This window comes from Paroedura picta, chromosome 1 (genome assembly GCF_049243985.1).
Source record: "Paroedura picta isolate Pp20150507F chromosome 1, Ppicta_v3.0, whole genome shotgun sequence".
Taxonomy (NCBI): domain Eukaryota; kingdom Metazoa; phylum Chordata; class Lepidosauria; order Squamata; family Gekkonidae; genus Paroedura; species Paroedura picta.
The window spans coordinates 95,181,268-95,195,423 of record NC_135369.1 but is presented as its reverse complement, the minus strand read 5'-3'; the positions used below and the strand labels follow the sequence as shown (position 1 = coordinate 95,195,423).

Here is a 14,156-nt window from a genome sequence, read left to right as displayed (position 1 = left end):
TCATGGCAGACTCAATACGGGGTGGTTTGCCACTGCCTTCCCCAGACATTACCGTTTTACCCCCCAGCTGGGTACTCATTTTACCGAACTTGGAAGGATGGAAGGCTGAGTCAACCTTGAGCCGGCTGCTGGGATTGAACTCCCAGCCTCATGGGCAGAGCTTCAGACTGCATGTCTGCTGCCTTACCACTGTACGCCACAAGAGGCTCTAAAATACATCAAACCCCAATAAAACTTCCCAAATTTAAGAACAACAACATTTTGTGCCATGAAAAGCTTAACCGGCCAATATCCACTCATTCTAAAGGCATATGATATGTTTTGTCATGCTCCTGGCAACTCAGGCTCTAAAACTAAACATGAGTGATGAAAAAATTGCTGCAGAAGACATTAGCAAATGTGAAAATGCATGTTTTTTTGTGTTGCTGGTTTTGCAATGTTCCTGGTGCCATCCCAAATGGGTTTTGGGAGGATGCATATAACAAATTAGTGAGTGCTTGAGTTCTCAGAATAAAACAGGTCAATTGGAACTTTAAAGACTATGATTTACTGCAGCACAGATCTAATCCTTGAGCTTGAACTCATAGTGAGCTTGTGTAGGAACTTCTTTCATATGTTTCAGAAGCACTGTGATGCTTGTTATTTAATTCTTGTTCAAACTCCCAGAGTGGGGACAGCTCACTAGACCTTCTTGTTTACTTTCAGTCTCCCATAAACCCTCAGATGCTCCCTGAGACATTTGTTGTAGAGTTACCAACAACTTGGAGAAAAAAAACCTATCCTTTTAATTGAAGCAGAATAAATGGGGTGGAGAGACACTCTCTACCAAGGGTGGACAAACTCTGGCTCTCCAGATGTCCATGGACTACAATTCCCCTGAGCTACTGGCAACAGTATGCTGGAAGGGGCTCATGGGAATTGTGGTCCATGGACATCTGGAGAACCACAACTTGGCTACTCTGCCATAGAGCTCACAATTATATTTTACGTTATACTTTCCCCATGTTACAAGAGCCCTCCTGCAAATCTGTAGCAGGCAGAGAGAAAAAGTTCAGCGGATTATTTATTCGTCTACCAAACATCTGATACTTTAGTGCTTGCAGATGTAAATGGGCTTTGAGGACAGTAAGAACAAACGGCTTACCAACACACATTTTCTGGATTATCAGAGGACAGACAGTTGTATACCCAAAAGTAATTTTTTTTTCTTTTTGAGGCAGGAAGACTAGGGGCTTTTCCACACAGTGGTCAAAGTGGCGAGATGACACTGACCTGCTATAATGTGTTATTAAATCATGCTATTCCTCTCCTCCACACTTTAAAGCCTTCCTTACAAGTCTTTCCCCTTTCCACATGCTGTGCAAACATTAAACAAGAGCGCAATGTGCTCTTTCACTCGTTACTCCTCGGCTTGTCAATCAATGGGGCCAACCAATCGGTGGTTCGTTGGTTTAGCCCTTTTAAAAAAATTGAAACATACATGTAGCAATGCATATTCAGTCCATGTTAGTTAAAGCACCCTCCCCAAAACATGGCGTCCTGAGGGGATTGCAGTGCAATCACTGGAGCCTGACAGGGGCCAATTGTGGAAGCAATTGGCAGAAAAGAGGAGGGGTACGCAAACCCCACCTCACTTTTTCTACCCAGGAAGTCCTAGTGAACTCTTGGGGCCATCTCCAATCCTTTAGGGCAGTGGTCCCCAACCTTTTTATCACCGGGGACCACTCAACGCTTTTCGCCTCTCTTTCCCTCTCCCACTCTCTGCCTGAGTAGCCACCTCGATTCAGGGCAGGCTAATTTTCTTAAGTAGAAGAAGAAGAGTTGGTTCTTATATGCCACTTTTCCCTACCCGAAGGAGGCTCAAAGCGGTTTACAGTCGCCTTCCCATTCCTCTCCCCACAACAGACACCCTGTGGGGTGGGTGAGGCTGAGAGAGCGCTGATATCATTGCCCGGTCAGAACAGTTTTATCAGTGCCGTGGCGAGCCCAAGGTCACCCAGCTGGCTGCATGTGGGCTAGCACAGAATCGAACCTGGCATGCCAGATTAGAAGTCCACACTCCTAACCACCACACCAAACTGAAGAAGAGGACTTAGATTAACTAGCAATAGCTTTTACAGCAGCTGTTTTGGTTTCCGGAAATAAGAGCTGTGATTGGGAAGATCTCGCGAGAACTCTGCTCCAGGACGAGACTATTGGTTTCACTGACTTCAAAACGTCATTTACTAGTGCCAGAAAATTCTGATGTGTGACCAGCTCTTAAAGGACACCTTTTTCGGCTATACTAAATTCAACTTGCTGAAAGTGCTTTAATTCTGAATTGCCCTGTTTTTAATTTCTGTGCTGTTTTTTGGTCTTCTGTTGTTGTTGTTGTTGTTTTTTGTTTTTGTTTTTTTCATTCTACACTGAAGAACGTCGGAAGACTAAACAGACTTTCGCTTTTGCCTAGGACTGTATAGGACCTCTCTTGGCTATTTGCAATATTGCCTGAGATTGGCTGCTGACTTATGAGCCTAAAACATGTCTATGTTAAAAAGAATGGCCCATCTAATAGAGAAACAAACCCAAGATTTGAAAGCATTTACAGAAGGTTTGCTTAAGAATATTTTCAAGGAAATCCAAGACGGCAAGGAAGAAGTTTTTAACAGGATTGATGGATCAATAACAGTGGTTGATGACAGCACCAAACAAGGTTGGAAATCATCAGCAGAAGAGAAATCTGAAATTTTGGAGATGGAAAAGGGGATGTCAGAGCCTCACAACCCAGATAAGGACACCCTTCTTAAAAAGGCATATAGCCATTTCAAAGCAACAGTACACAAGAATCAACCAAAAGATACATGAATCTGTTTTGAAAGTAATCAATTTAAAGGAGCTTCTCAGGAAAAAAATTGTATTGATATCGGAGTCCAGGAGGTGCAACTTCCTCAGGATTCATCAGTGAATATTCTGCGGAATATTTCCAAAGGTGCCTGCAGACTCAGAAAGGCCCATGCTGTAAAGCAATGTCCCCATACTTACTATTCCCCCTTATCACAGGGACCTTATGTTCTGTTGCCACCAAGTCACAGCCAGCTTCTGGTAACCCCACAGGGTTTTTCAAGGCAAGAGGCGCTAGGGGTAGTTAGCTATTGCTTGCCTCGGCGAGACTTCCTTGCTGGCATCCCACCCAAACAAGGCAGCATCGTTTGAGAATATGGACACTGATACTAGAGCTTGCAACAAACCCAAATGCCAACTTTTCAGCCATATACACTCCAATGCCACCATTACTGGACCTAACAACATCAGCTATACCATCAAAGGCTTATACACCTGCTCATCTTCCAACTTAGTATATATTATCAAGTGACAGCAATGTCCCCCTGTTCTCTACATAGGGCAAACAGGTCAAACCCTATGCTAAAGAATTAATAGCCACAAGTCTGACATCAAAAACCACAAAATTGAAAAAACTTGTAGGGGAACACTTCAGCCTTCCAGGACATTCAATAAGGGACATGAAAGTAGCTGTTTTATTGCAAAAGAACTTCAAGAACAGGCTAGAAAGGGAGACTGCAGAAATGCAAGTTATTACAAGACTCAAAACTATGACATACCCAGGTCTCAACAAGGACATAGGTTTTTTATCGCAATATTTATGCTAACCTTGTTCAACTTGTGTATCCATATTCCTCACAGTTTATTTTATTTGTGATAATGTGGCTGTAAGATAATGGCAATTGAATGGAATTTTGAGTTTGACTCCCTGGCCTTGGGATAAGATAGTTACCAGCAATTCCCTGGCAGGAATGTTTCACAGTTGTATGGAGACAGATGGGGCAAGCAGCATATGGTGAGGTGAGAGCCTTTGATCACTGGCACAGGCAGCTTGGTTTCTCCTTGTGTTTTTGTAAACTACAACTTAATTCCAGGGGATTGATTGGCTGTTTTGACAGAGTTATCATTGACTGTATTTGGTTGTGTGACACAGTCTACTAATGTAACAGAATTATTTTTTGCTATGTATTGCCTGTCATGTAAGGAGTTCATAGTCTGAGGAAGAGTGCTTGCACTCGAAAGCTCACGCCCTGAATAAATCTTTGTTGGTCTTAAAGGTGCCACTGGACTCTGATTTTATGATATCCTGTGATACATAGCTTTTTCTCCTTTGCCCTGCCATTCTTATTTCACTCTCCATTGGTAAAGGGAAAGACTGTGCCTCAATGACCTGGGATGACTTCAATTACTTTCCCAAGGAACTGGGGCTTGTGACTATTCCTTCACAAGTGGAAATTAACAGGTGGAACTTTTCATTCCACACAAGTAAACAAAGAGGTGGTTTTAGGAGTTGTTTTCCATGTAAAATGTATCAAATACTCAAATCCAGAATTGATTGATAAGTAGGGTTGGTGGTGGTGGGGGAACCCTTTCCCTTAATTAGAGACTTAAAAAAATCCCGTTAAATAACATCCTATTAATGTATAACCATGAATAACTTAAACTGTCCCCTGCTGTCATTAAGCATCTATTAAAGGGACAAGAAACTTCTTTTTAGGCCTTCTAAACTTCTTTTTAGCTTGCATACATAAAAGAAATGTTTTGGAGAACTGGAAAAATATGTACCATAGAGTGAAAATGTGCTTTCAGTATGCTGCTTGTTTTGTTTTGTTTTGTTTTGTTTTGCTCCCAAACCTGTTAAGTATGACAGCCTTTCCATTTCCATGAGATCTGTATGCATGAAAATAGATTCGAGATTACAGTGGGAATTAGTGAAATTATTGCTAATAATTGCTCCTTGCAGAAGAGACAAATGTTCCCCCATGCAATTTTAGGGCTAAGGAAGGGGGGCAGCGTGCGGGGAAATGATAGGCTGCCTACACACAATTCCTGTGACTGTCTTTCAGCTGTCTCATCCATACTACCCACTCCAGCAAAACCCTTGAGGAAGAGAAGATGGGCAGAAGGGCAGATGTGAGACATAATATAGAAGATCCTTTATGTACACCTCACCTACATCAAAGCTATGGTGGCCTAGAATATGAATGCCAAAATTCAAAAAAATGTACACAGACATTTAAAAGGCCTCTGCTATAAGAAGTTAAATAGAATTTCCATTCCAAACATTCTGGGAATTGTATCTGAGCTTATTTCTGCTTGATCCTAAATGTGAGACAAATCTGACTTTTTAAAAACTTTAAATGCATTTGGGAATGTACATACCTATCTTCTGCTAATTTAAAATACATTAATATAACATACACAGGTTCTCTGAAGGAAAAACAAAAGTGTCTTGTTTCCAGTAAATGGTGTGTTGAGACTACTGACATTTCTCTTCTGAACCGTTGTGGAAGTTGCGGTTTGTAACATTGCACACATCTGACATTGCAGAGAGGAAACAGCACATTGAAACTATGGTTTTTAACAGCTACCAGTCTTCCTGTTGGGTGGCTTATGGGTTTCAAGTAGATTTTAGTGAATGTTTTATGTTACAGTGAGGTGTTTCCTCTCAAACAGTTGAGGCATTTCCAGCCTCTCTGTGAAAAATTTACATTGGTAACAATAACCATTGATACAGAGGGCTGTTGGATAATACAGCAGTGTTCACTAAAGTTCTCTGTTCAAATCAAGGTCCAGCAAGACAGAACAAAGAGTTTTGTTATTCTTCAGTAAAGTGCAGAAACACCAACAGCATCTCTTACACGGAAGGAAAAGGTAAGTCAACCTGGGCAGAGGTAGGGGAAAGGAAGGATTTTTGCTGAGCTATATACTACTGTTTAACTCATTGCAAGGCAAGTGTTCTCTGTTCTTCTTTCTGGTTACTTCCTGTTCTCTTATCACTCCTGCAGAGATAGGACACATATTCTTCAGAAACTATTGCAGTCTTCCCCTTCAGAATATATTGTAGCCAATTATATCAATTGCACAGCCAGAAGATAATGCTGCTGTGGCGAAGGGTACTTAAAACACAACAATGTTATTTTCAACAAAGATTCCCCCCATTTAGAAATGCATTTCAATAAATGAACTATTGAAAACTTGAATAGTGCAAGCTGCAAATATACTCCTGGCTGGTGCCAGAGAAAACCACAAATGCAGAATGCCAGGCATAAATTCGGGGTCTGCATCCAGAATTCAGTGTAGTGAGAACATGCTAGCAAATTACAACTGCACAAATGATGATAGCGTGCATTACAGTAATCCAGTCTAAAGGTTACTGAAGCTTGGATTTATGGAACCAGGTGAGCTAAGTCTAGAAGGGAGGATTTCTTATAAACCATGAAGATTAAAGGAAAGCCTATCAGTTAATCAAAGGTGAAAGGTTGGGGCCCAGGAACATTCCCAAACTCTTCACCAGCTGATGCAGCGCAGTGCAGTACAGTGCCATGCCGTGATCAACCATGAGCTCTTGTATGCCTTGCTTTTGATAATTCTATCACCGCTAGGATAAATAATGTAAATAAACAATTGCTTAATTCAATAATTTTAACATTTCAAGAATTATATTTTCATAAAGAAGAAAATGGAATGTCATAGCTCATCCCCACCGCTCCCATCATAAAAGCAGTATGTAAAAGACTTCATTTGGTTTTTAAGAAGAATGGCTGGAGGCTTAACTTTGTCTTTCATTGGAATGCACAGGAAATCACTCCTTCCCCACAAATTCTTATGCCTCTGATATTTGTGCCTTTTCCCGAAGGCTTGCCTGTGGGTCTCAGAGATCCAGATAGGGAATAATTATCTTTATATCAGTTGCAGCCTACTTTTATCCCCTTTTTATGACCAGTTCCTTCAAAATATGTTCAGGGTTGTGGTTTGCTTTTATTTAACTTCCAGCTAGCTTTTAATGTGTTTTTTATATGTACACATGAGATGTTCTGTTTTTTCTGTATTTGTAACTATAAAGTCCTCTGGCCTGTATGGCCCAGGCTAGCTTAGTTTTGTCAGATCTTGGAAGCTAAACAGGTTCAATCTGATTAGTATTCAGCTGGGAGACCATCAAGGAATAGCAGGGTTGCTATGCAGAGGCAGGCAATGGCAAACCACCTCTATTAGTGTTTTGCTAGAAAACCCTTTTGTTTTTGCCATAAGTCAGCTGTGACTTGATATCACTTTACACACATAGCTAACTCAGTAGCTGGGGCTCGTGCTCAGTGACCAAAATAAAATGGCACCCTTTTGATTAGGATAGGATGTGTGTTGTCAGTGATAACAGCTGTTTTGTACAGAACCTTTTTATCTAACCGCAACAGAAACATGCTAGACTTGATTCAGATGACTGGACCATTAGCTGTGAATGCCTATTAATAATTGATTGCCTTAAAAAAACTCTCTTGGGCATCCCCTTTTCATGCCCATACCAGTTCTTTATACATTTCACTTGACAGGACAAAAAGAACATCAACTAGCAAGAAGAGGTGCATATGACCCAATCCAGGTATCTTTTTCTTTTAAGTTCAGTACACTACCAAATTCTGATTTCTGTCACACCTTTTGTTAATGTAGTTGTTTTCCTTTTTCATTAATTCTTTGATTAGTCACATGAAGTAAATACTTTATATAGATACTCCTTTTGTCACTGCAGAGTTTTAAGAACAGCACTATGATGGGCATCAGGGTCTGTCATGGTGAGAGTGTCTATAGTTTTTTAAATTTCACAATTCAGCAATTATCCTATAACTTTATGGATGGATCTTAGCATAGTATGTCTTTTTCAGAAAATAGTGAGAGCTACTAGGGGTGGGGGAGAGGCAGTGCTGGGGAAGTTAAATTTACTTCTCTTTTTTTCTTTTGTAGGTCCTGAAAAGTACAATCTATCTCCTCCAAATGAAGTCCTAATATAAAATTCCTCATGAGATATTAAAATAAGGTAAGTGAGATGGGATTCCTGCATGCAGACATACACTGCTTCTTCCTTTTGCCTAGCAATTTGAAACATGTCCCTTCTTGACGGAACTGTCTATCTGGGACCAAATCTGTGCCTTTTTTTATAATTTTAGGGGCCACTTTCAGTGGATTAAGAGTTTGTGTCCCTGTGTGTGACTCAGCATATGTATGCTCCTCAGCCACTGAGAATGGGAAAACAATGCTTGGCAGAGAGAGAGGCTCTTTTCATCCTTCTTCAGAAGTACGATACAATGCAGAAGTGAAAGAAAGACACTGGCTGCTAAAAGGACTCCTACATCTCCATTGTTGAATGTTAGCAGCATTATTCTTTTGGGATGTTGTGGAATATTTTCTGAAAACAGTAAAATAAGTAAAAAAATGTCACAGGAACTTAACCTCAACCTTCTGAAGGGACTGGAACAAGAAACTATTTTGGATGTCTTGTATCGTGATCAAATATTGAGAAAGGTGGATGAAGAAAGAGTAAGGTATGTTACCATTCTGAAATATGGTGTGTTACTGTTTTTCCCTTTTTTTTTTTGGCTTTTCCTTCCATGATACTTGCTTCTACCAGCTTCTTCACTGGATTAGTTTGATGATGAAACAGTTTGCTGGAAGCAATTTAGAAAATGTTTTTAGTCATGATCATTCATATGAGAAAGACAGCTGTAAACCTTACTCAAGGCATCACAATTTATATTGAACTTCCTTATCTCTTTTATAGCAAATATATAGGGACCAATTTATTGGATTTGTTTTCTCCAAGTTTCTATAACTTCAATTATGCCAGGGGTGATCAAAGATCGTTACAAACCAATTGTGATTTTTCAGTACAGCTCTTAGTAAATATCTCATCCCAAAAGAGTTATTTATGGGCCAAACAAAGCGAGATCATGTGGAATTCCCAGAGTTCCCCCCAAAGCTCAAATACTTTTATTGCATTAACACAAAGTCACAGCAAACAGCATACTCAGAATCATAAAATCATAACACAGATAGTTACATTGCCACCTGTAGTATAAAAGTCACAACCATAATAACAAAGATTAATTCTATAATATATTTCACAGTAATAAACAGTACCATAAACATTACTTGACATATTAAAACTTTTAATCAGTAGGACTTAAATCAAGACATCTTAATTTTATCTTCATCTTAACCACCATCACAATAAACTTTGCCATCTGCAATTTTTCATGTTAAAAGCAGGCTTGGGGATCCTCCATTGGACATCTCACAGCATAGAGAGATGAATTTAACTTTTCCTGCTATTATTCTCTTAATTTATATAACAAATCTAGAGTTCCTCACAAGGGAGATCATATATGGGAATTTGTATGCTTCCTACTATAGGACAAATAGCAGCTTGGAGAAAATTATTAATATTGGGAAAATTACTTAAGGAAAAGTGCTAAACTTCCTGACTTCCATGCCACAGTTTCAGTTCTACTGGAAGGGCTCTGACTGCATTTATCATTTGAAAAAAAAGTAGAAGTGCCATCTTACTTGATCTGTCTATATGATAGCAGCAAAGAAGCAAATCCAGTCTTGCATCCCCCGAGGTTAGCCAGTACTCCAGCATAATATTACAGTGTGTATTTACTGTGGAAAAATGAATTATGGATTGACCCTCATTTGCACTTGGTCTACTTTCCCTATGCCAAGTGAATTGTCTCCTAAAATGGTTTCAAGCAACTAGCCAGGCAAAGATTGCAATGTTGATAACTGTCCAGAAGCATTTATAATATTGCAGTTGCTAATCTGTGAACATGTGTGCATATTTCTGTTTAGGAAACTAAAACTGCAGCTGCAGCAACTCCGGTGGGAAGGATTAAAAGGCACCAACCGTGAATGCCCGGAGAAGTCATGTGCCCGCTGCCGGAAAGCTCTTGGAGTGCTAATGAATAGAGGTGCTGTGTGTAATGGGTGCAGCCATCGAGTATGCCCTGGATGCCGCATCATTCTGAATCCCTACGTGTGGAAATGCACTGTGTGCTACGCTCATGAGTGAGAAATTCTACATCAGTTGTTCAAGGATATTTGAATTGCTGCTGGTCATATGTTGCTTGTTTTCTTGATATTAATAAGGGTAGATGCATCACATCTGTTGGGCAGGCAGAACTTTGACTGAGGTGACATGGGAGTTGCAGAGTAATTCGCTGCTGGAAAGGAAGATCAAGGAAAGGTTTTTGCCTAGGAACAAGAAGTGGAAAATAGCGCAGGGGAAAGGGAAAGGAAGATAATCTGGAATCGTCTACGGTGTTGCTGAAATGCCTGAAATGGGTCATTTGCAGCCATGTTACCATGTTTATGGTTGGCATGAGTTGATTTTCACAGTGAAAAACAGTTCATTTCTCCGTGTTTGTTCATAAAATCTGTTGCAGAACTGACAATGTTAGCATGTGACACTGCCAGTTAACAAAAATCCTCAGTAAATATGGTTGTGTTAAAAAAATACAAGTGTGAGTCATTTAGCTCTGAACTTCAACTGCCATAACTGGCCAGTCAGAGGCTCACATGGAAGGTATAATGGTGCCTCTCTTCTTTTATTAATCTCCTGCAGCTAGGAATGAAAGATACAGGCCTCCTGCACAATATTGATTGCAGCATGGAGGCCACTTGCCTTGGGTGCATTCCAGCATAGCTGTGTCATTAAAGCACATGGGAGGTCCAATCACACAAGGCTTTCTAATTTAATCACTGCCAAGAGGGAAGCCAGCTTCTTCTTGTTGGTCAGGATGACAGCCAGCAGCAGTGCCACTCCCATCCTTTTCTCAGTCCTCAGCCTTTAATGTCTTTATTGATGATAATTAGTTTCCCCTATGGAACATCATAGAGTCTCTAGTATACTTCGTATGCTTGGTCCTCTGGAAATCAAATGTAATAGTAGAAGAGTTCCAGGTACCACCTGGAAATTGGCAACCAAAAGTATACGATAGGGACAGAGTAGAGAATCCATACTCTGTAGCCACTCTAGGACTTCTATTTCTTCTAAACTCTATGGTGTGTTAGAGAGTCTACCCTCCAAAGTTACCATTTACTTCTGAGGAAATTATATCCACAGTCTGGTGATTCATTTTAATTCTAGGAAAACCCCATACCTAGCTTGGTGCTGGGAAACCTATATGTACATATTATGTTGGCAAACGATGAATAATTAAAAATTGATGCTGTCAAGTCATAGGGTTTGCAAGACTAAAGAGTAGCAGAAGTGGTTTATTATTGCGTTCCTCTGACCCTTTCCACACTGGAAGTGCCACTCCAGTCTGCTGCCAGTTCATTGCAATGGAGCAGTTTGCCCTGCCTCATCCTGGGTCCAGACGGGGAAGATTTCCCCCACCGAACCCAGTCTGACCTGGATTACGGCTTCCATACAAGACAGCCAGGGTGGAGAGGTTTCACTGTGCTTTGCAGCACTGTGTGTGTGTATTTTCAAAAAGGTGGGATTGTGTTACAATCTCACCAGGCATTTTACCATCTGTGCCAGGTGATGCTACTAGCACCTTGCCTGGTTCTTGGAAGATCTAGGATGATTCTGCACTTACTTAATTTTTTCCATTGTTGATCCTGCTGATTTCAGATTGATTTAAACCTGGGTCTTCCTCCCCCCCCCTCCCCCATTGAAACAGAAAGCCTTCTGCATTTGATTGCGGAAGCTTAGAGCGGGGAGGGGAGCAGTGGTCACAAAGCTGCTTTGTTTATTTTTCTTTTCCTCAACTAGCGGGGGGGGGGTTAGAATCATAGAATCATAGAATCATAGAATCATAGAGTTGGAAGGGGCCATACAGGCCATCTAGTCCAACCCCCTGCTCAACGCAGGATTAGCCCTAAGCATCCTAAAGCATCCAAGAAAAGTGTGTATCCAACCTTTGCTTGAAGACTGCCAGTGAGGGGGAGCTCACCACCTCCTTAGGCAGCCTATTCCACTGCTGAACTACTCTGACTGTGAAAATTTTTTTCCTGATATCTAGCCTATATCGTTGTACTTGAAGTTTAAACCCATTACTGCGTTGGATGAAGCCCGGCTGGCATTAGTGCTTTATTTCTTCTCTTTTGACTCCCAAGCCAGCTGCAACCTCTCAGAGAACGAGGCAAATCTTTGTTGAGAGAAGTATGGGCAGTCAACTTTAAAACAGGGAGGGGAAGCCTTGCAGGGAGGGAAGCCTTGCAACTGGGAACCAGAAAGTCTTTGAACTGATGCCCTGGCCGGTCAGGGAAGACTGCTTTGCTACGTCAGCATTGCAGAAACAGAGCAGGAAGTTGATTTGCAAAAAGCAGAAATCTAAACATGAACGGATGGATTTAAAAGGCAGTTTTTCAAATATGGCAACTTATATCTGCTCCTGGATATTGCAGGGGAAAGGTAGGATCAATCATGCATGTTGCAGAATGAAATTTTAAAGTGTCCAAAATCAAAATGGAAATCTAATTCAGTGCAGAGGGGAGGGATTTATTTGGGCTGGGAGTGGAAAAAAAACCCTGTGCAGACTTGCCCCTAGTTACAGTGATCCATGCAACAGTCACCTCCAGACTGGATTACTGTAACTCACTCTTTGCAGGGCTACCCTTGACTCTGACCTGGAGATTACAGTTGGTACAAAATGTAGCAGTTCAGGTCCCTACAAGGACCTCATAGAGGGTTCACATTTGACCTGCCCACCAGCAGCTGCAATGGTTACCAGTGGAGTTCTGGATCAGGTTCAAGGTTTCGGTATTGACCTTTAAAGCCCTATGTAGTCTAGGTCTTGTGTATCTGAAGGACTGCCTCTTTCAATGACCATTCATGCACTGGGAACTTCACTGCCCCAGCTCTTGTGCAGGAGCACAAATTGGTGGCAGATGAGGTGCACCGAGCTAAATGATCCCCCCAAATGATCCCCCATGTGGGTGCAGGAAGAGGTGGAGCAACCTGCCACAAGAAAAACCCCAGCCTGCAGCCTGGCATGAAACCTCCAGTGCGTAAACAGTCAATGCGTACCTTGGAGAGGATTAAACTATGTGGACACCAATTTGCTGGCCCCAAAGATCCTCACCAGGTCTTATCCAGAACCTGGTAGAATGAGGTGTCAGTCAAGATCTGGGCCCTGATGGAGGTGTTCTGCAGGGCCTGTAAAACAGCACTCATCCACCAGGCCTAGGGTTGAGAACAGGGCTGTTCAAAGCTTTACAGGTCTCCTTCTATCTCCTCTTTCTTGGCTTCCCTCTGCCCATTTATTAAGTAATCTCCTGTATTGAGTAGCCAATGAAGGGAGTTAGGCTGAGGGAATCAGGGATGAAGAAGAAGAAGAAGAAGAGTTGGTTCTTATATTCCGCTTTTTTCTACCCGAAGGAGTCTCAAAGCGGCTTACAGTTGCCTTCCCTTTCCTCTCCCCACAACAGACACCCTGTGGGGCGGGTGAGGCTGAGAGAGCCCTGATATCACTGCTCGGTCAGAACAGTTTTATCACTGCCATGGTGAGCCCAAGGTCACCCAGCTGGAGGCATGTGGGGGAGTGCAGAATTAAACCCAGTTGCCAGATTAGAAGTCCACACTCCTAATCACTACACCAAACTGGCTCCTGATGGGGTTTCTAACTGTATTTTACTACTGCATTTTGTTATTGTATTGTATTTTACTGTATATATGGTTTTATGGCTGTGAACCACTCCAAGCCCATATGGGGAGGGGTGGTATAGAAATTATAACAATAATAATTTTATATAGATTTTAAAAAATCCATTGGCCCCATGGAGACAAAACATTTCCCAATATCTTAACCATGGTTAAAGGTTAAGAACACATTGCAGGCTCCTAAGCATCTCCCTCCTCTTTTCTGCCAGAATTTTTTTTTCTCTTCTAGTGTTTTGTATGTGTGTGTGTGTGTGTGTGTAAATAGATGACAATACTTTCATTTGAAACAGATGATGATATTTTAATATGAAATATACATTGGAAACTTTTGGGAACAAACTGGCAAAAGTTACTTGCAGTAAACACCTATTCTATTGTTTTGAAACTGATTATTGTACCATTAAAAAAAGTATTAGCACTGAGCATAGTGTGATATTACAGTGTATACTGCACGGTAGCAAATGCTAACCATGAATCTTCCCTCTTCCTTTTGCTCTCACAACAACCCTGTGAAATAGATAAAGGGTAAAGAGAATGACTAGATTGAAGGACCGTTTATGCACTGGAGGTTTCATGCTGGGCTGCTGGCTGGAGTTTTAATCGTGGCAGGTTGCCCCACCTCTTCCTGCACCTACATGGGGGATCATTTGGCCCGGTGCGCCTCATCCGCCCCCGA

The 14,156-nt window shown here is 41.4% G+C and overlaps 1 protein-coding gene across 1 annotated transcript in view; it reads left to right on the top strand.

Annotated features, from left to right (window-relative positions):
- The window catches only part of SYTL3 (synaptotagmin like 3), a 47,710-nt gene that overhangs the window by 1,225 nt on the left and 32,329 nt on the right, over nucleotides 1-14,156 (top strand). Inside the window, 5 exon segments of the mRNA XM_077348646.1 lie at nucleotides 5,611-5,694; nucleotides 7,368-7,417; nucleotides 7,777-7,849; nucleotides 7,980-8,354; nucleotides 9,661-9,876. Of these exon segments, the coding sequence (XP_077204761.1) occupies nucleotides 8,245-8,354; nucleotides 9,661-9,876 (326 nt within the window). The 5' untranslated portion in view covers nucleotides 5,611-5,694; nucleotides 7,368-7,417; nucleotides 7,777-7,849; nucleotides 7,980-8,244.